Source organism: Opisthocomus hoazin, chromosome 28 (genome assembly GCF_030867145.1).
Source record: "Opisthocomus hoazin isolate bOpiHoa1 chromosome 28, bOpiHoa1.hap1, whole genome shotgun sequence".
Taxonomy (NCBI): domain Eukaryota; kingdom Metazoa; phylum Chordata; class Aves; order Opisthocomiformes; family Opisthocomidae; genus Opisthocomus; species Opisthocomus hoazin.
This window is the reverse complement of record NC_134441.1, coordinates 3,028,723-3,047,377: the sequence shown is the minus strand read 5'-3', so window position 1 is coordinate 3,047,377 and position 18,655 is coordinate 3,028,723. Positions and strand designations below refer to the sequence as shown.

General features: G+C 41.4%; 2 protein-coding genes across 4 annotated transcripts in view; one reads left to right on the top strand and one right to left on the bottom strand.

Annotated features, from left to right (window-relative positions):
• GKN2 (gastrokine 2) overlaps window positions 1-18,605 on the bottom strand; it is a 29,209-nt gene extending 10,604 nt beyond the window's left edge. For 2 of the 3 annotated variants that reach the window (XM_075444764.1, XM_075444763.1), the window contains exons 1-5: window positions 15,824-16,137; window positions 2,206-2,259; window positions 1,556-1,687; window positions 970-1,080; window positions 34-187 (exon numbers count right to left, since the gene is read on the bottom strand). In XM_075444764.1, coding sequence (XP_075300879.1) covers window positions 34-187; window positions 970-1,080; window positions 1,556-1,687; window positions 2,206-2,259; window positions 15,824-16,102 — 730 coding nt within the window. In that variant the 5' untranslated portion in view covers window positions 16,103-16,137. Of the gene's footprint in view, window positions 1-33; window positions 188-969; window positions 1,081-1,555; window positions 1,688-2,205; window positions 2,260-15,823; window positions 16,138-18,500 lie in introns of those variants that run through there. The other variant, XM_075444765.1, reaches the window with a different exon arrangement.
• On the top strand, window positions 13,790-18,589 carry GKN1 (gastrokine 1). Its single transcript, XM_009936575.2, has 6 exons — window positions 13,790-13,852; window positions 14,356-14,409; window positions 14,782-14,937; window positions 15,156-15,266; window positions 17,205-17,346; window positions 18,396-18,589. The coding sequence occupies exons 1-6, from the start codon at window positions 13,790-13,792 to the stop codon at window positions 18,488-18,490; spliced, it is 621 nt and encodes a 206-aa protein (XP_009934877.2). The 3' UTR covers window positions 18,491-18,589.
• Window positions 18,606-18,655: the final 50 nt, after the last annotated feature.

The following is an 18,655-nucleotide window of genomic DNA, read 5'->3' as shown; positions in this document are numbered from 1 at the left end:
AACAGAAGCATAATGTTCTGATCTTTAACTTACATTCAATCTTTGTAAGCTCGTAGAGAGGCAGACCTGAGCAGAGGTGTTCAATTTGGCGACCATAGCGAAGCCAGTCTGTGATTTTCCCCAACACGGAATGGCCAGACTGAAACTGCACCCACACATTTTGTGGGGAGTATACTGTCCTCATAGCCTAAGAAGACAATATGAGACATCATCAGTAACGTAGCTTTAGTTTCATTCTACTAGGACGCCCTTTGAGAAAATCCCCAAATTTCAAGTCACCTTCCTTTGCTTCACACAAAGCATTAGCTACACGCTTTTAAAGAAAATAAATATTTTCAACCTATGCAGAAACAAAGTTCACTAGATCCTAATTCTGTCAGCTCAGCAAAATTGACTTGTACCATTATCATCGTAAGTTATGTTAATTGGCAGCAAGTTTTACTGTAAACGTGCATGCGCTACTGTTAGGCTGTCATAAATCGGGCCAGAACTTAAGTTCCTCTCCAGGCAATATTTCAAGTTACCTTCAAGAAATCTTTGCCTGAATAGGAAATTCAGAGTCTGGTCAAAGTAAATTGACTTCTAAATTCTGTTGTGCAAGCAAAATTATTTCAAGCCTAAAATATCAGCATGACAATGAAAAAAGGAAAAGCCTGTCTGAACTCATATTGCCATCACCCCCAAACAGTCAAATTATACTACTTCCAAGGACATAGAATAAGTTCTAGTCACAAAAACAATCCACTATAAAACCACAGGAGGGGGTAACAATTGCTTATTATCTTAAAAGAATGTTCTATATGACATTCCCTTGAAGTTCTACCTTGTCAGATCTGCTTCATCATTGCTAACACAGTAAAAGACACTCCTAAGAACAGCTGTTCTTAAAGGCAGGATGGAAGGCTCCCACCACACCACGCAACTTAGTAGCCTTTCTTGTATACAGTCTGGGTTTCCCTACAAAGTCACCTGTCTCTCAAAAGCCAGGCGTCCAATTTCTTGCAGCTCTGGGATGTAGTCCTTATTTATTTTCATGATAAAGCAGGCATGTCGTGACAGTAACCTTGTTGCAATATACCCCTGTGATAAAAAAATTACAGATAATTTGATTAATTAAAAATGGCTGCCACTGATATTAGCTGATTCTCCCTACTCTTTAGGACAATCTAGAAGGAACACAAAGTGGCTACACAGCCTCCTGTTGTGGAATGACTCTGCATTCACATCATCACCTCTGGGTGCCCATACTAATGTCTGTCCATCAGACTGGAAGTATCTTTTCCGACAGACTTCTGCTGCAGTTGCTATACATGAGCAACTGCAGCACATTCTCAGCTCTGACCTCATTGAGATCAATGACATTCTTCTCACTTTCATGAGCTGCCACCACAGGTTTCATTACAAGTTTTTTTTAAACTGCACTATCATATGGGTGAAACAAACAGATGGCCTAAGAGGAGAAAAGGTCACAGGAGTCTTCAAAGAAACAGTGTTTCAGGACAACTTCTGGTGAGAATACAGATATTAAGTCTAGGCAGATTCTAGATTTACTTACACGTGAGTAGTCAAAAATGCTATCAGAGGAGTACACGCCAGCATTGACATGGACTTCAACAATGTGCTTCTCACTGTCGATAGTCATAGTTCCAGTAACATAGTCATTGCCAGGTTCATGCAGGACAAAGGTCTTTGGTAAAAAAGACAGTCACCATTCAACTTTAAAAGGTGCAATATAAACAAATGCTTTCTCTCAAATAAACAAGTATGATTGCTTTAAGTAAATATTAAATCCCTTAACAATCCTCTAGCAGTCTCAAGAGGCCCTTGAGGCAGAGAATAATTATGCAAGAGTGCATCAGGGTGAGAAAGCAGGGGACAGGCCCTCACTGTAGGCTAAGGAAAAACAACATGGGGCATCTCAAGTGTGGCAGCAGGGACCGGCAGCAAACTGCAACAGTCTCAAAACTTTAGCTTAAGCTAAAGCAGACCTACGCCCCCCCAAATTTCTTGTTACTACGCACTTGCACAGAACTGCCTCTTTGGCTTATATTATTATTACCTTTTGCAAATGCTGTTTTTCACTACACTTGGCAATAAGTGTCTTGTTAGTTTCTTCTGTGCTTCTTCTCCTGTTATTGTCCCTGCCCAAGGATCCAATACATTTTAAATGAGTACGTGCACTAAAAGGCTTATCAGTCTACTTACGTCCAGTGCAGAACTCTGAGTCCAAAAGACTCCCAGCAAAACGAGAACTGCAGCCTGTAAAAGGAATAAGCATTCTCACTGAGACACCAGGCAGTACCATAAAAAAAACCAAACAACAGTTCATGAACTGAGGGAAGCAGCTGTAGCATCAGTTTGAAAAATCACCCACTTAACACAGGTATTAGCTGAAAACCATTAAAATTCTTCATGGTAAAATTCTTGCTACTGGGCTCTCTTTTGCCTGTAACTGAAAAGCAGAACGATAACTTAACAATCACACTTTCTGTGTTTCGTAAAAGTCCCTCCTTGATGTCACGTCACTTCCTGATTTGCCTCTGTAACTGTAATTATTAAATCATAACTAAGTCCCCCTTCTGAATTGTAATCAAGTCCTGAACTCTTTGCTCAAACGATGCTTCCACTGACTCCAAGAGGATTACTTACACCCAAGAAATGCAAATTTCCCACTGAACCTAAAGAAACAATACACAGATCATATTAGTCCCAGTACTGTACCACTCACTTGAGCACCTTTGCTATCCTTTTGTTTTTAAAAATAAGGAACTTCCTATATTATAAAGTTCAAAAAAATGGATATACTCACAAATCCGTTCATTTTTCTTTCAGATAGGAACAAGAGGCTGCAGAAAGGAAGAATGCAAGAAAACCCCAGAGACCTTCAACATTTATATCCTGCTGGAGGTGTGGGAAACACGACAGATCTTTTCTTTGTGACTCGAACAAGTCTGTATCTACGTGCCACACTGTGGTAAGCCTCATATCTGATTTTTGGGTTGATATAGATAACCTGACCCCGATATGTTAAAAGCACGCTAGGCCAGCTTTTGTCAAGTCAATCACTCTACAAATGGCCATTATTTACTGGTTTAAACTTTAGAGGACTTCCCACTCTTGCTGTTTCCTTTCCTTAAATATTTAACAGGATACTGCCCAGAATCAAATGGCATTAGGAATAACTCTGCTATTCATTCACACAAACTGCTTTTTTGTCTTCTGAAATACAATCCCTAATAGCCTGATAGCCCATGAGAAGTACTCTCCTACGACTATGACCTTGCCTGGGTGACTCCTCGTCTGACTCCACGTCAGCCAGCACTGGAACCTGGACAAATCACATTCTACTTTTACTAGAAAGTCATAATTGAGGGCTATTCCCTTCTGATTAAACAAGAACTCAGTCTAATAGCGACCGCTTTTCTGTTATCTCAGTCATCAGAAGAAAGGTGAAAGAGATCGTATGGAAATCTCTCTCAGCAAACAGGCCTCAATGCAAAAAAGGAAATTGCATGAATTTTCTTTATTCCACCTAACTCCGCATGGAAAAATGTTATCTGAAGTGTAACAAAGCTGTGCTGCTAAACAATATTTCAGAACACATACAAATAAATATCAAATCACGACAAGCATGGTTAGACTACTTAGATTGATGTTACCCTCCTCCTGAAAGCTGGCTCTGCCCCTACTTCTCTAAAGGCTCTTTGTTTCTAAGATTACAGATATGTCAGAAATATTCAGAGTAGATTCCAGCAATCAAACAAGCCTTTCACAGGAGGAAGCTAACAGGGTTCAGGCACCACAAGCTAAACCAAAAGGCTTTAGTAATTTTTAAATGCTTTTAAACTAAAGCTTAACTTATCTTTCCCTTAGTCATTATTTCTTCATATACCCAATTCTTCCGAAAAACACCCAAGAAGCATGAGCTTCTGCTTTCTTCAGCATTGTTATGCTTAGGCCCAGGTAAGAGCTGAACACGTGAAATCAGTCATTTGGTGAAGGAGAATTGCAACTATTGCCACCACCTCATGATTTTCACTTCACATTGCACTGACTGAATTTTGCTGATCTGATCACATAAGGCCAAAAATTAAGTCTAAAAAGTATTTGACTAATTAATATCATTGCAAGAGAACATACTCCTAGTTGTCTCAGGCAAAGTCTATATATACTTCCAATAGGAAAGCCTTGCTTTTTCAAGACTTTTTCCCCACAGCTAATAACCCATCTCCCAGCATTACATCTGAAATTAGCACACATGTACTTGGAGGCAAGACTGTGCATGACAAGGCCAAGATTCCTCGAAGCACCCTTCTATACTAAGCAACTGCAGTAAAGAGCTGCACAAGGAGGGCTATAACTCGCTCCAGTTTCTACATGCACAACTTCAGCTTCCACCACTTCTCAGAGTGAGGTTTAGCTTAAGAAGCCATGACTCCGAACCCCTCAGTGAACGTGAAATTTCATGATGCCCACATTCTCAAAGTAGTCTTCTTGCTTTGGGTACTTTTGATCTAAGTGAAGATTCTCAAGCTTTTTGCCAAATAAAATCACTTTTTCTTCAACTGTTACACTTGCAGTGGGACTAGTCATGTCAGGGAAGCCAGCAGAAAATGGAATTTGAGCAATGTTCAGAACAAGTAATAAGTTGCTACAACACAGCAACATTTAATGTTGCAGAAAACCTAGTTTGTTCTTTTCATAAGGCTAAATATTTTAAAATGCATTCTAGTTTACCTTGATGAAATACGATTAAGCTACAGAATTACTCTTAATCTACATAAGTAAAATTGCCAGAAGAATTTGACCCATTATTTGGCACCGTCATCCACTAAAAATCACCTAAACAAAAGAACCTTGAACATCAAATGAAAATAATAATCGTACAATTTCAGTTTAAGTCCGATTACCAAACAGGAATTTCAACACATAAGGGAGAGGGATTCTATCAAGTTCCGGTGATATTATACTATTATAATCAACTCACCTGGTGACTCACAGGGGTTTTTTTCCAGACACTTTTCACAAATATTTACTTTATCAGGGAGTGAGCAGGTAGCAGGAGAAAAGTTAAGAATTAAACACCACCTCAAAAAAATCAACAAAATTCTCTGTGCTTCCATTTGCATTTAGCTGGGCATAGGACACACTAGATAAAGATGGGGTGGCACAGTCTAGAAAAATCCACGTGGCACAAGGACAGGTCAAGCAGCATTAAACACATTCTCTAGTTAAACCAAGCTTTGAGGATGAATCCAGATATAATTTCAGAAGTTCTATTCTTGCTAGACAGTAAAGGCTAGAAAAACATGTGAAAATAAGTATCTGCCCAAAACAAAAGACTAATTTCAGAACAGAGTTTAAACTAGAATGGCTCTTCGTCTTGGGAGTTGGCTGCACAGTGGTACAAGAATTTAGTATGGAAACAGAATGCCTTGAGCAGAGCTTTACAAACCGAAACAGAGACAAGCTTGTACTGGAAGAATAACAGGGTCTTACACAGTGGAAGCATTCCTGCCTGACCTTTTTCCTGGCTTCTACCAGTGTAATTAGTTTCATAAGCTATTCTTAATGTCAAATGCTCTAGTTGTGCGTGTTTGCCATACAAACTACTCCAGTAATCAGAAGCTGATGGAAGATCTGGACATTCGGGCTTCCAAGTGTGACACATTACTCTAATGGCCAAATTGGCTACGGTTGTTGCAAGAAATGGACAAAACTGTTTTCCAACTCATTGCTAACAACACTGCAGGGATTAGCACTATGCAGTTCAGTTTCTCCATGCCTTCCTCGAGAACTAGTCAATTAATTAAATTTCCAGAGACCATGAGAGGATTTGGGGACATACAGAACAAGACTTATGTGTACCTTGGATCTTAGAGGCTAAGGACGTACCTGTCTCCATTTGGCGTCCACCAATCAGTCCGATTAGAAGAACTGTAAATCTTGCCCCTTAGCAGTTTAGTACTTTCATTCACCACATTTTACACCTCATGCAAATTGCAAAAGTGGGTGCAAAAGAGAGGAAATGCAGAGCTCTCCACTCATGGTGCTGGCAGACTGCTGCATTTGCTCTGCACTCACGCTGTCCCAGCAAGGCATCAGGTAGTAGCAGAATACTAGAGGGTGGCTCCGACTCATGCAAGTGAGCACTGGGCCTCCCCTTCTCAACTAAAGTGAGATTACAAATGCTTACAAATATCTGCAGGGTGGGGGTCAGGAGGATGAGGCCAGACTCTTTTCAGTGGTGCCCAGCGACAGGACAAGGGGCAACGGGCACAAACTGAAGCAGAGGAAGCTCCAGCTGAATATGATGAAGAACTTCTTCCCTCTGAGGGTGACAGAGCACTGGAACAGGCTGCCCAGGGTGGTGGTGGAGTCTCCTTCTCTGGAGGTATTCAAGACCCGCCTGGACAAGGTCCTCTGCGGCCTGCTGTAGGTGACCCTGCTGCGGCAGGAGGGTTGGACCAGATGACCCACAGAGGTCCTTGCCAACCCTTACCATTCTGTGATTGTGTGATTCCCTGGCTTTTCCAACAACAGCTGCAACAATGATCCTCAGCAATTGATGACAGTGGAGAACTTAGTTCAGAGACATCAGTTTATAATGGCACCGAATCCCCATCCTGCATTCTGGCAAGGCAAAGGAAACTCAAGGGCGCAAACCCACACCGAACTACAGTCAAGCGCACAATTGGTGTACAAAGGGACTGATGGAAGTGCTATTAAACAAGCAGCACTTTTAGAGTAGGGGAATGAGCACCTCTGAAAGTGCTCCTTCTCTAACAGGCACAGCTGAGAAACACATGCAAATTATCTGAGGCTATCTATCTATCTTAGTTTATTAAGCAGCAATAGACACTATTCTTGGGCAAAAAGACTCAGACATTTGTACTAGCCAGCTAAGAAAACTAAACCTTTTGCAAAGTTTCTACAGCAAACAGGGCAAATAAGTTCTTATGCCGTGTCTCTGGATATAATTATCAAATTCAGAGAAATATTAAAATCTCCTTTCTAAACACTAGTTGACGTAAAACGCCTGTGGTTACTGCTCCTCCCTTACTCCTTTTTTGTTACCTCCAGTTTACGGTCCCTTTCTAGAATTAGCCTTCAGTCCATGACCAGGTACTACTTTCACAAAGAGGTTCTCTGAAGATACAGAGGCCATGCCTGAAGGTTGGAAAGCAGATCCTAACTGAAGGAGCTCAGAATGGAATGTTAACAAGAACACTGTCATTTCTATCACTTAGAACCAACCTCATGATTTCTGGGGACTGACCTAGCATTTTAGCATACCAAGATTACCACCTCCGTTCATTTAAAAGATGGCATCAGAAAGGGATAAAATATCAGGCTGAGTCCTTTGTCACATAGGCACAAAGCATCACTACGAATTTTATTAGGCATCTATACTCTGCCTCTGGTGTGGGGTTTTTCCCCAATTCAAAACTTACTGTGAAATACATTGTCATGGTAACCATGACAAGTTTCTTCCACCTTCATGCAGGTAATGAATTCCATCAGGCTGGTATCAAAGCCTCCTCTTATCAGAGCACTTCCCCAGGAAACCCGTCATGATTCTGTGAACACAGGGCACATGCCAATAAGGTACACCCATTTTAAGATTTAACTTTGGGATGTTACTGTATAAAAAGTAAGAGTACACATCAATTACCAGCAGTTCTTGCCTCTCCTACCATCAAAATGAAGTTCACTGTAAGTATATGTATCACTTTCTCATAAAACTATTAAGGCTAGACAGTTTTAAAAATTATTTTGAGTCTTTTTTTGGCACCCCGCAATCTGCTACTGATTTATGCAGGGCTTACAGAGTAAAAATGCCAAATGGGTTGGGACTGCACGGGTGAAATTTCACTTTTGACCATGACTTCACTCCATATGCCTACAATAATGTGAAGGAGTGAAGTGCTCTGTTCCAAGGGTGAGATGCTCATGGAAGATGTTGAAAGGGCAATATTGTCTCATTCACTACTGCGATGCAAGTCAGCAGTCTCAGCAAGTTATACACAGTTATAGCACAGCTGTGTGATGAGAGTGTAGGGGAAGAAGCATGAGAGACTCCAAGTGCATGACTGTGAAGCAGGGCTATTTACAGCAGCCTGAAATTGTTGCAGACAAAATTCCAAAATGTTAGTGCTAAACACTGAGTCACATTTGGATCTTTCTCATAAAAATCTTCCTTTGAAATAGATGAAATTTGTAACAGATTCAATATCAGAGGGATTGTCTTCAAGAGACTAATTGGAGTAATAAATTGGAGCATAAAAACAAGTTCACTGAACCGGGACTGGACATAATCTAAACCCCACTGTGTTTAAACGATCATCTTAGCTCTGTGAAGTATACTGCTGAGGTTTAGAGTAATTTATAGGAATTGATGATCTGATGTAAGCTCATTAACAAAAAATTATTCTGCATATTTAAATACTCTTCAGCTAGACTCCAGAAAAGTGTGACCATGTACACAAAGCTAAACAGGAAGTCAGAATTATTTTAAGACAGCAAAAAACTTGGTGCAAGATAAGCAGTCACAATGTTAAAGTGCTGTGAATTTCAAATGTTCATTTCAGATTGTGATTACTTGTCTTCTTGGAGTTTTCCTGGCTGCAGCACTTGCTAACAGGGTAAGTATAGAGCTACAAGCAATTATACACTGCTGCCATAAGAACTAGTGGGCTTTAGCTGTAGCCTCTGAAAAATATGGTTTTGAAAGTAAAGCAGTAATTTAAAATCTGATACTTAGCAGTAACCTGCTCTTTGTTTTCACACCAAAGAGAATATTTCAGGGTCTGATATAGCAAGGAAAACAGACAGTTGCTAGACACCACATCAGTCTGTCTTGGGATTAGTACAAACACTGTGAAAACAATTGTGTGGAGAGAAACAAATATTAGCATGAAGCATCTGACCACAAAGTGCAGTGAAATACACTAAGTAGCCCTCTGCCTGCAAGTTCCTTCCCAGGAAAGGACAACAAGGAATTATTTTAATCTTAGAAATTTTTCTTGCAAGCTTATCTCTGAGCATCCAGTTTAGTGTCTCCAAAAAGCATGATTACTAGAGCTATTGCTTTATTGAGTGAAAGACTACTGGGAATCCCCAAACCTAAATCCTTGCCTCCTTTCATCTTTTTCAAGAATCAGAACGGCCAGAAAAACTTCAAGAAGCACCATGGTGAAAACTCACACCACTCTTTCATCGACATTGGGGTCAAAACCGACTTGCAAGAGGGCTCCGAGACCTGGAAATCTGTCTGGGACGTCAAGACTGTAAGTGGCAGCCACCATGGCTCAAAGCAAACAAAAATCATCAAAAGCTTTTGGAAAACACACCCAAGCTTCAACAAAACTTCACAAGATTTTAGAGGAGATGCTTGAAAATGTACTTGTTCAACTATCCTGTTGTTCCTGCTATCCTGTACGATGCACTGGTGTTTTCAGAAGTGAATTCCTTCACCAGCAGCACAACATAGCATAGACGTGGCACTACTGGAGAAGGCAATTTACTTGACCTCTCAACCAAAGTCCCTTGTCAGACTCCGTGACACATTTACCTGGGCAACAGAATTGAAAAACCAATATTTTCCTTCCCTATGACTACTTGTACTGTATAAAGCCTTTGTTTAACCAGTGCTTCTCTCCGGCAACCCACTTATCTTTCACTGTATATTGTTGGCAACAAAAAGCTTTTTTTATTTTAACAGGGCTACATTGCAACCAAACTAATTTCAAGACACAGCTGCATCATTGCTAAAATGGATGAGAGGCTTTTGCTTGGTAAACGGTTTCCTGCACCACCTCAAGGAGTCAAGGTATGACAGTGAAGGAAAGAGGCAAGAAAGCTATTCAATTGCCTGCAGAAAGTACTCATTCCTTACTCAGAGAGGAGAACAGGCTCCAAGAACCAAAGACAAGCTTCTCAGCAGGCCTGAGTCACTCCAGTGTTTGAGAAGCTGTACTACTGCACCTGAACAACCCCTTCTCTGTTAAAGATGGGCATATAGATTCCAAATGCACAAATTTTTGCTTCTTCTAAATGCTGTTTTCTGGGTTTGTTTCTTTGATCTTTAGGGACCTGGTCCTGACCAGCTTCCACCCATAGAGAATCACTTCAGGGTCTCCAAAAACAGACTCCAAAGCCTGCACCCATACGGAAAACGCATTCAAGTCCTGTGCAGAGGAATACCCTCTTATCTTGCTTACCCAGCTGCTGGTGAGTATACTAGCAACAGTGGTTTGCATACCAAAATAAAGATGAACAAGGTTACAAATAACAACAGAAAAGATTCAAGTGAAGATAAGCAAGTACAACTATTGAAATCCTACGGTTTTGCATGACTTTCTCAATCACTGAACACATACGTAAGGAAGAAAAGCAGGTCTGTCCCTCTTCTGCATACAGCCTGGAGACCAGGCTTTTTCAGGAAGGTTGTGGCCTCTAGCTGTTGACACGAGTCTGAATCTTTTAGACAACTTCATGCATGTACAATACCCACCTACCACAGCACGATTTTGAGATTCAAACCCCCCCAATTTGCACCTTAGTTTTGTCTAAAAAGATTGCACTAGCAGTTGCTTCTAGTACCAGTTCAGAAAGACGCAGCTCAGTTCTCAAGTGACATTTCCTGGGATATTGCCAACACAACCTTGGAAAAAATTCAGCTACATTGTTCTCTTCTTGTCCCAGTCCCAATCTAATCAGCTTTCCCTTTTCTTTCAGGACCAAACCTCTCAAGGCAAGACGCTCCATGCTGGAAAGTGAAGATTAATGAACTGCCCGTCTATTACTGTGATTAATTATTCCTGACTGTTTCGATGAAGAAAATTCATAGAACCATGCACCCACAAACAAGACTTTTCTCCTTGATAATCTTCTCTTGATCACACGTTCAATCATTCCTGGGTCTCTTCTTCTGTTCTGGGTGGAGGCTATTGTGTCTCAGTAAAATTTATCAGCAACCCACACTGGTCTGCACTGTGTTTATAAAAACCCTCGAGTACAGATGTTACTTAACAACACTTGATAAATGTTTAACATAGGAAGCAGAAAAAGCATACCCCAACCAATTAAAAGCGCAGCTGGAAATCTGAACGAGTCAACTTACAGTTAGGCCAAAACTAAGGCAAAATGGCTGGGACTAGATTCTTCACCTAACACCATCACTTCAGTAGCCGGCTCTGTCTGGAAAACACCAGAGCTTCACCTTCCCTCCTTGCTCAGAGGCCCTGTTACTGGACTTTGAAGGGACTTACTCCAAGAGACACTTCACCCACCCAGGAACAGCCAAGGGTTACTCTAACTAGAGGATGCAGCAGCCTGTTCTGTTCAGGAAAGAGCGAGGGGGTCTTCCCTAGTTAACTTACACTAAAACCAAAGCAAAACTGCACCGAAAAATATTTCGGCGCCTCCAGAGAAAAGCAGCCAGGTGGCTGCAGTATTCAAACCAAGCTTCTGCGCAGCTTGCCTGGGGTTTCTGGAGAGAATCTCCTCTCCTTTTCTTTTGACTACAGCACCTTGTGATGCTTATACGGCCCCAAGCTTTTTTTTTATTCCATGAAGTGGGCCTGAAAAACTCCAACTAACCATGTGTCCTACAGTAACGATTCAGACTTCACAGAGGACAGGGAACTACACTGATGCAATCAAGCAACGTACTTGCTTTTTCCAGACCCTCGGAATTTAATTGCAACGTTACATGCTGGCAGTTTTCTTGTTCTCATTGGGATGTCATTACATTTCACAATGTTTGTTACTCAAAATTGATTCAGGTTTAGACTGATCAGGAAGAGAACAAGACTTAAAAGGAGACTGCTAAGAGACAGACAGCAAAGACTCCAGTAAACCTCAAGAAACATCCGTACTCTTAACTCTCCACAGCTCCACATACATACAGACATATATAGATATTCCTAACAGTGCCAAAAACTGGAGTTGCTTACCTTACAAGAAAAGATCCTTCTCAACAAGGACGAGGACTGAGCTTGAATCACTGAACACCATTCCCATGACCTACAATGACTGCTTCAGTAGCTCGGGCTCTCTGGAAAACACCTGATCTTCACCTTCCCTAATTTAATTCAAGTCAGAAATTAAGTCCTGAGGGCCACCCCTCAGCATTACAAAGTCACTGGATTTTGTCCTAACTCTTACTGCTCCGTTTTTCTCTTATCCCACAGCAGGCAGTATAGGAAGAGTCAACTGCATTGACATTTTACAAAAAACACCTGAAAAAATGCACTGACAGAAAAAAGTTCAAGAGTGTGACGGGTGTACAATCAAAAAGCCATATCATCATCTAATTATATATTAGATTTAAACACCCTCGTGTCTTTCCAGACAATATTTGAATGTCCTCACTTATTTTAAGACAAATTCAGGATGCTGATAGCATCTGATTTGCGTGGGAATTTTTTAAAAATAAGTAGATATTCTCATTCGAGACACCGACAGCAGCTTTCACATCACTCTTTCGGGGAAAAAAATACTTCAACAACTGTAAATTTATAAAGCTGAAAGGCCATAAATGTGCCGGTGCTGCTCCTGTCACAGTCGCTGAGCCGGCACCGCCACCTCAGCAGCCTTTTCCCGCCTTTTTGCCTCTCACGCGCCGCGTCGCACCTCACAGCCCTCCCGCCGCCGCCGCCTCAGCTCTGCTCTTCCCCTGCCCGCCGCCTCCCTCCTCCCGCGCCTCAGTGAAAACAAGCTCCTTCGGCTTTCAGGAGAGGGTTAATTCCCGTCGGGCAGCGGACGCAGTTTTCTCCACGTTTCTCTACAGGGTTTGCCTTTTTTTTTTTTTCCTCCCCTCCCCTCTGCCTAGCGGCGCCGCAAGCCGGCGATAGTGAGGGCCGGTCGGCCCTCAGAGCCCGCGCACAAACCTGCGGGTTTTTCCCCACACAAATCCATACAAGCACTGCTGTTTGTAAAGAACGAAGAATATAACCATCATCGGCATAACGGTATGTATCAAAACCGTCATTTTAATGCATTAATCCCTCCCGTATAAAAAACGTCATTTTTATGCATTAATCCCCCCCCCCCCCCCCCCCTTTTTTTTTTTTAAATAACATGCTGGATTCCAGTTGAAAAGTAATTTTGGAATCTTCAGAGCGATTCCCTACCTCAGGCTCAGATTGCACACAGAATGAAACTGAGCAACTGGACACAAAACCCAAGTATTCAAAAACCTCCCTAACTCAATGATCTCCTTTGCCAGCAAGTGTTTATATCACCACAGAAAACAAGCTGAGGCAAGGTGGGGGAAAAAAAGCCATTATTGTTACCACCTAAAATAAAAAAGAGGCACCCCCAGACTTGCACATGTATGTAACACTCCAGCTTGAACTGCCTATTTACTTAAAACAATTCTTAGTGGCAATACTGGGCTTGGGCCACATACCTTGCTGGGCCCTATGGTTACTACATTTTGGAAGGCACAAAGGCTCTTATTTGTATGCCTACAGTAAGACTATTTTTTTAAACCCTAGGCTATCTCTGGTCTCAAGTTTAATGTGAATTTTCACAACTAATTGGTACATGTCAGAAAGTTACCATAAAACATATTTAATTTTTCACTGCAAATGGATTCTTATCTGGGAATTATCAGACTGTGGCAGGTCAAAATATACATAAGTAAACCCCCCATATTTATGAAGTACTTACAGCAGGAAACAACGTTCAGTGACATACAGAGAGGGATACAAATTTCAAAATTATTTTATTTCCACACTTAACCATTCCACACCTAATTCTGAAAACATATATAAGGTGGATGGTTCACATTGTTCATTCTACCTGCACTAGCATCAGCTCTGCAGTCAAGATGAAATTCACTGTGAGTATGCATGCTCTTTTTTTCCTTATACACTAAAACTTGTGATTCAAAACCGTTGCCTTTACACCTCTGAAGTGCCTATAGCAAAAAAGTATGCTGCTCTGGGGAGATTTTTCTCCTCCAGAGTGAGCCACTCGGACCCTATAAACCTAATGACATGAAGAGGTAAGGACTTTTTTTAAAGGTTCAAGTATGCATTATTCAGTCTACAGGAAGCCTGCATCCATTTTTGTCAATGTTTTTGCAAAACCGTCTTTCTTGTAAATAACATTGTTTCTTGTCAAATCTCTGTATATGACTGTAAAGGTCTCGGAAGCAACTTCAGATTCGGCTCTTGAAAAAGCATCCTACTATGTGTCCAATTTGCATTATTCTAGGGTAAAGCAAGGATGACGCACTTTAGGTGACTCTTGTCATTCCAGTAGGAAAGCAAAACAGCATCCAAGAAGTACAGTTAAATGCTAGACCTGCAGTTACACTTTTGTTTTCAATTGTCATTTCAGATTGTGACCACCGTCCTTCTCGGACTCTTGCTGACTCCAACCCTTGCTCAAGAGGTGAGTAGAGTGACCAAGTTACATATACATTGCTGCAGTGTCTATAGTCCATGCTTCTGGAGTTTTCCTTGCTTCTTTCTCCACCGCTTTGGAGGGAAGGAATCCCAAACTTTTCACACACAAAACTCTAAAGCCACCAGATGACAGTTGTAAGCTATAGAAAATATTTGTGGAATCTGTTAAAAGAATTCTTACAGCTACTCCAATATGCCACAGCCATAATTCTTTGTCATTTAGAGACCTTCTATGGTCACTAAAGGCACTCCCTGTGGGCCACCACTTTTTCTATTAGAGCAGTGATTTTGCTAAAGCTTTGGGGAGATAACTGACTAACTTGAAAGTCTACAAGTGCTGTTTAATTTTGTTTTCTAGTTTCAGAATAAGGGTAGAAACCAGCAAGTCATAACCAAGGAAATCCACGTTGCTGGAGGCTACGAAATCCTGACCATCAATACGCAATGGCGCGTGGCAATTATCGAGGGCAGAAGCAGCCAAGGGTTATGGAAAACCATTCTGAACTATGACAGAGTGAGTGGCAAGGAACATGCTTTTTTCAGAAAATGTACAAGGAGACTAGCTCCTATAAAGCTGACCAAATACAGGATCCGTTTCTTTATTCTTAACATTTTGCACCCAAGTTTTGGGGGTGAAAACTATGTGCATTTGTTCATTTCTAATACAGACTTCATTCCTAACCTAATTGTTGAAAAACTGAATTCCTGATCATCAATGACTTCATTTTACAGGGCTTTATTGCAACCAAAGTGGAGGCAAAGAACGCTTGCCTCATTTCCGTCATGAACAGACAGGAGATGCCCGAGTTCGATGCCCTTCCCAGACTGGCTGAAGAGGCTGCGGTAAGATGAAGGGGTACTTACTCGTGAAGTTGTACAGTAATGCAAAGTAAACTGATGTCAGACATTGCTCCTTTCAAAAACTTTGAAACCAACAGTTACTTTAAAAGCCATTTAGATCACACCATTGCTTACAAAGCAGTATCAATTGCAATGACATTTTACATAATCTGAAACCTTTGAAAAGTTAGAGTACCCAGCTTCAGATGCTTGCAGGGGTGGGCTTTCCTGTCTTTTTTTAGTGTTGCAGATCACCTAGACTATCTTTATAATGTTTTAAAAGATTATTTAGATTGACTGCTTTTTAATACTGCTTTGTGTTTAGAGATTTTAGATTTTTGGCACAGTACTCTTCATATAAATCTCACATTCTTTGCTAGCTAAAAAAAAAATCATGCTTTTAGACAGCACAAATGATGCAGTAATGAGGAAAAAAGTTTAAATCAGATTTCCAGCTTTCAAAAGTTTTTCAGAAGAACAAAGCACCACATCAGCATGAGTTCAGCCCACGGAATTAGCACAGACATTTTAAAAGTTATCTCAGCATTAAACCTACTAACCTTTTGTAGACCCTGGCTTCTCTTGAAGTCCGAGAACTGAGTCCTTATAGAAATCCTGGCTTTAAAGGGCAAGAAGGCATGGCGGGGAAGAAAAAGGGGAGAGTTACCCAGGTGTAGACTTGAGCAAAACCATTCACCTCTAGCTATAATTCTGGACTTGCTTGTCCTAAGGTGCATCTCTTGGCTCCCTGAAGCTTGTCTCAACTCCTTGCTTAGCAGCAAGAAGGCGGAAGCATGCTGGACTGGGCTTTCAGGAGCCCTTGGATAGAATTCCACCATAATGTTGAAAGCCTACATTAATCCCAGTCATCCCTGCTAAGTGTGTCTTTACCCTGGAGTTCATCAAGCTGCTTCTTCACTGTGCTTTTTCTTTCTGGAGAGGATGAGATTTTCACAAGGGGCAGGATTTTGTTTTTCTGAACAGTCACGTGGCTTGAACATTTGCCATCGGGATGGTTTTTCAAAAGAAAAAGAGTAGGTGCATCATTCCCCCCATTCCCCTCGCTACATTTTCTCTGAGGACGTTTAGGTTGGCGGTTGCTAAGAAACAGTTTATATTAGGAAGCCTCCAATGGCATGAATTATTTTTGGATAGCAATATCTATGAATACTTGAAAGTCATTTGGAACATTGCTTTGCAGATGCTCTTGTTCGGACCTCCATTTGCCTTGAGGGCCACAGCAAGCATCTCTACACTCAACTGCCTTTCCTCTGTATTAATTGTGTCAGCCAGAACAGGAGTCCTGCAGCTGTAGCTAAATCGGGGGAGATACAAACCAGCAGGAAGCCTCGGTCATAAGAGACCATACAGGCATCCAGATCCTTTGTCCAGATGATAAAGCACTCAAGGAGGAAAATGCATTTGAAACAAAGCACTTTGGAGCAGTTCAGAAAAAACTGTCCCACTAAAACTCTCAGAGTTCTCCAAGAGGTCATAAACACTACTTGCAAATCATTTGAGTGTAGGTGTGTCTGCCAAGCATTGCTACCACCCTCTTCGGTTCCCATTTTAGAAAGCTGAATGCAGAGACCTCTCCTTCCATGCTTCCAAGGTACAACCTGACTATTTCTAGGGTGAGAGAATAGGAAGTGACCAAGGAAACATTTCTATAGCAGGTCTGTGTTAAAATACTGACTGCACTACTCTCTTCTTGTTCAACTGTTTGGTTGAGTTTCCAGTTCTCTTTAGCCTCCCTCCACCTTCAGTCCCTTAGAAAGATCTGTTTGCTAAACATCCCACAGCAGATTAAAAGACTGTACTAAGTACAGCTGTGAGCAAAATACCAAGCATTGAGTCACCATTCCAGAAAGAGGAATATGCATAACATTAAAGGGGTTGAGGCACTGATGACCTTGCTGAATGATGTTATTTGATGTTTAGAACCTGGAAAGTCAAGGACAACCTACAAAGGAGATAGTATTCGAAGTCATCAGGAGACCTGTCGGTGACCTCCAGTCTTACGGACAAGACACCTTCACTATGTGCCAAGGACTCACAACCTACATGGCTAGTGAAGTTGAAGGTGAGTGCAAGCAAATCAATTACATCTCTAACAACCAGGGATTTTTTTTCCCCTTGGGGAGTAATACACAAATGCTGCTGGTTCCAACTCGAGAGGAACACAAATCAAGAGCCTCAGGAGTTACAGAAAGGATTCTGTATCTCTGCAGATCAGAATTGGAACAGTGTTGAGTCACAACCTACATAAATGATCTGATCCAAACCCTTACTACTTCTTTTAGTAAAGTTCAAGGTGGCTTAAGTTTTGGCAATTTTGCAGATTCACCTCATCTGTAATGCCAAGGCAGAAAAAAAGGTCAAGAACCACAGCTCAGAGATTGCTGATAAGCTTACCAAGCCATCCCACCACATACTGGTGTTTTACAACACTAAGCCAAGTTGCTTTGTTTCCCGTGGGTTTTTCAGAGGTGGAATGATCCCATTTCCTGGGAGTTTAACGACTTGTACTTCACAGGATCCACCAAGAGTGTCAAAGCCTGACAGGGCCTATTAACGAGCACTAGCATAACTGTCCAATGCATAGTAACATGTACTAACAGTACAGAGTGTAGTAGTGCCCCACTGTACTGGCAAACCAAAAGAATATTCAATAGCATGTCTTTGCAATCGTTCTTTTCCAAGTTAAGGATCCAGGTGTGTTTGGCGACTACAAAAGAATCACTTGCAATAGTGTTCTGTGTATTGGGGGGGGGGGAAGAATTAAAAAGAATATCATGCAAAGAATCTACGTTTTACTCAGAGGAGTTAATCCTGAAGCACCAGAAAAGTACTCTGAGCCTTACTGCAAGCTGATTGTCTGCAAACCTTGTCATGACAAAGACGCTCTACCAATCAGGCACAGGAAGTTGCATTCTGACATAGCAGTATTTCTACCTACTCACTGCTCACTTTAATAATTGCTTTGGTACTTGAGGTGGCTCAGTCTGATTAACAACACAAGGGCAATGGGCCAGGTATGAAGAGCCAGCAATGAATGCGCAGATCTCTTAACACCACCTTAGGTATTACCTATGGTTGGGTTTTTTTTTCTTTCCCTTCCTGTTTTTAAAGCACCCCTATACACATATCACCAAGGATCATGCCTCAGATTTGATGTTCTGCAACTTCTGGACCTTAAATACTGTTACAACAACAGCATGGTCTGAATAATCTTACCTTTCATGAATGAAGTATGGATGCTCGATAACTGCTGCACAAAGCCAACCCCGATGCTGTTCTTCCCTGGTGTCTCCTCTTTCGAGAGTTTCATTCCTGATGGTTCACATGCTGAAACAGATCAATTGGTGACCATCTCTTTCAATTAAAGACCT

Bases quoted from the DNA above. Each gene is read 5' to 3' on its own strand.
- GKN1 (XM_009936575.2), top strand. From the start codon at position 13,790: ATGGTTCACATTGTTCATTCTACCTGCACTAGCATCAGCTCTGCAGTC. The intron at 15,267-17,204 runs GTAAGATGAAGG...TTTGATGTTTAG, and splicing joins GACTGGCTGAAGAGGCTGCG to AACCTGGAAAGTCAAGGACA. The intron at 17,347-18,395 runs GTGAGTGCAAGC...CTGTTTTTAAAG, and splicing joins CATGGCTAGTGAAGTTGAAG to CACCCCTATACACATATCAC.